This window comes from Mus caroli, unplaced genomic scaffold (genome assembly GCF_900094665.2).
Source record: "Mus caroli unplaced genomic scaffold, CAROLI_EIJ_v1.1 scaffold_18373_1, whole genome shotgun sequence".
NCBI classification, from domain to species: domain Eukaryota; kingdom Metazoa; phylum Chordata; class Mammalia; order Rodentia; family Muridae; genus Mus; species Mus caroli.
In genome coordinates this window covers 2586-5783 of record NW_018390712.1, presented here as the reverse complement: position 1 = coordinate 5783, position 3198 = coordinate 2586, and the positions used below count along the sequence as shown (strand labels likewise).

General features: G+C 34.8%; 1 gene segment (V, D, J or C); it reads left to right on the top strand.

Moving 5' to 3' along the window:
- The first annotated feature begins 645 nt into the window (after window positions 1–645).
- LOC110288789 lies at window positions 646–1200 on the top strand. The segment is given in 2 exon segments: window positions 646–710; window positions 890–1200. Coding segments are annotated over 2 exon segments (360 nt in total).
- The last annotated feature ends 1998 nt before the right edge of the window (window positions 1201–3198 follow it).

Genomic DNA, 3198 nt, shown 5'->3' with positions numbered 1-3198 from the left:
CTATTCACAGAGTCTCTCAATTGTTTTTCATAATAGTTGATTAAAAATGGAAGAAATCTTTCATGAAGGGCAGAATGAGAAATCATTGCTAAGATCTAGAGACATAGTCATGCTTCATCATGGCTATGCTGACTTTAACATAATAGGAAGATAATTAAAACTTTATCTAAGGTAAATTAAAACAATATTTAAATAAATTGTTTTATTCACTTTTCAACACTATAGTTTCCTCCTTCTCCACCCAGTATCCACTCATTCAAGACCTTCCCCATTCCCTCAGTGTTTGCTATAAGTAAAATGTTTGATTAAGCTTAGACTTAAATTTGCAGATTCGGGGGCTGTCGATCTTTATAAATAAATGTAATTTATTTGTTAAGTGCTCTCAGATTCTCTCAGATAATAAATAGAGCATGAATTAAACAGTTTCAGGGCACATGAAATACTGAGAATGGTGATTGTTCAGAGTAGTTTTAGATGAGTGCATCTTCATGAACCTACAGCCCATATTCTCCCATGTGTTTATCAGCCAAGAACTGCCTAGACTGTGTCTTGCTATTTGCATATTTCATTTTCTGTAACCACAAATATCTCACAGTTGCTTTAAAGCACAGTACTTATGAGAAAAGCAGTAATTAGCTAGGGACCAAAATTCAAAGAGAAAATGGATTTTCCAGTGCAGATTTTCAGCTTCCTGCTAATCAGTGCCTCAGGTAACAGAGTGCAGGGAATTTGAGATCAGAATCCAACCAAAATTATTTTCTCTGGGGAATTTGAGTCTAAAATAGAGTTTTTTTTCCTTTTTCTTTCATCTGAATGTTGGGGGGTATAGAATTATTTTTGTATCTCTATTCTACTAATCCCTCTCTCTCTCTATTTTGCTTTTTTCTAGTCATAATGTCCAGAGGAAAAGTTGTTCTCACACAGTCACCAGCAATCATGTCTGCATCTCCAGGGGAGAAGGTCACCATCACCTGCAGTGCCAGCTCAAGTGTAACTTACTTGCACTGGTACCAGCAGAAGCCAGGATCCTCCCCCAAACACTGGATTTATAGCACATCCAACCTAGCTTCTGGAGTCCCTGCTCGCTTCAGTGGCAGTGGGTCTGGGACCTCTTATTCTCTCACAATCAGCAGTATGGAAGCTGAAGACGCTGCCACTTATTACTGCCAGCAGTGGAGTGGTTACCCATCCACACAGTGATACAGACTAGAACAAAAACCCTCTAAGTCCTTAGGGTCTAGCTACTTCCTCCTAGAAATAAACTGTGGCCAGTGGTTTGATTGCAGTAGTCCACACAGGGTGTTCTGCTTTACAATGTCATTTGCATATTTAGATGAATGTCTCTATACTATTCCACTGTTCTTCAGTGCTGTTCTCAAATAATCTACATTTCCAGTGTTTATTTATTCTCAGTTTTTGTTCTGTTTATCGAAGACATGTGTGGCAGACTATTATACTGGTGGTCCCCATGAATCTTTACGTCTATTTTCTGCCACTTTCACTGATTTTAGAAACATCTAAGATTGTGGTTTTTCTTCAGGATATTCATTTGTTCCCAACACACTGCTTTTGTTATCCTACAAAAGGTAGTATCCATCCTATTATATTTTCTGGTTTTTATTAGTACACCTTCTTTTCCACTNAATTGTCCTCTTAATATGCGCTTAAAATATTTTTCTCTCCAAATTAAAAAATAAAAACTACTGACAGGCATGCATAATTCCTTTCTGTTTTCATTACAAGTAATTGGAACACTCCACTAATAAAGAAACCAGGAAGGCAACAGAGAACTAATAAACGAACATTAATTTTTCTTATATCTATCATCTGTCTGTCTGTCTGTCTGTCTGACTCTCTGTCTTTCTGTGAATCCATTTGTGTGTGTTACCTTAATATGAATAATTAAAATCATAAAGACATTCTAATATTATAAATAGAGAAAGGCAAATTATTTAAAATATTTTTGTTTTCAATTTCAAATTTAAGTTACAAAAAATCACAACTATGTATACATCCTTAGCTTACCTATGAGAAAATCAAGTTAATTGTAAAAGATCCCACAAGAGCAGCAAATCTAGAGTGTTTCTCTTTACCTGGTTCTTTCTATTGTGCCAGAAAATTTGGCAGTAGATTTCTGAATGTAGCTCAGCCCACATATGTCTGGTGAAAAATACAATGATGAGTTTAGCGTTAGAAAATTTCAGTATGAATAATCATTTAATTATGAATACTTGGCACCAGAAACTTCAATTTTGTTGTAGACCAAAATTGGAATATTGTAACAATTAAAAAGAGGGAGTTATATTAAGGAAAAGCAAATTTAAAAACAAAACTCATTAGAATATTTAGCTCAGTGCCAGGTGTGGTGGCACACACTTTAATGCCAGAACTCTGGAGGCAGAGGCAGGTGGATTTTTGAGTTCGAGTACAGCATGTTCTACAGAGTGAGTTCCAGGACAGCCAGAGCTATATAGAAAAACCCTGTCTCAAAAAAAAAAAAAAAAAAAAAAAAAAAAAAAAAAAAAGAAAGAAAGAAAGAAAGAGAAAGAAAGAAACAAACAAACAAAAAAGAGAATATTTCACTCAAAGGAAAAAGCGTGGTGGAAGGTATGCATCATGAGATGGAACATTGACAACATATATCACTTTGTAACTGGCTCTGAATGATCTTTGATGCAAAACTATTAGGATAAACATAATATTTTTAAAAGTCTTTGTATTGTGTACAATCTCATCCAGTCTGCACTCCGAAACTTACAATATTTAATCACGTAAAAATTTCTTCATGCGAGACTATGACATTTATTCAAAGGAAGTATAAATTCTCAGGGTTTTTGTTTGTCAATTTGTTCTTCAAATGTCTTTAAATATGTTGCTCATTAATGTGACCTTATGTCTCTAAGATTTTTTCACTAAAATGATCCTGGAATTCATTATTACAATTTACTCTGAGTATTAATGGTATAGTTCAGGTATAGTTCAGTCATATGACCAGCCAGTTTCATTCATTTCCTATTATAAACTCTATTGACATGTACACTACAGGAAGTGCTATTCATCACCTTTAAAAATACAGTGAAGAAGGGTGGAAACAGAAGGTGTCTTCTTATAACGACATACTTTCAGTTCTAACTTACTGTTTTATGCATAATGACCCTTAGGGATTCCCTACTTCTTATAGTTAACACTCTTGCCTCC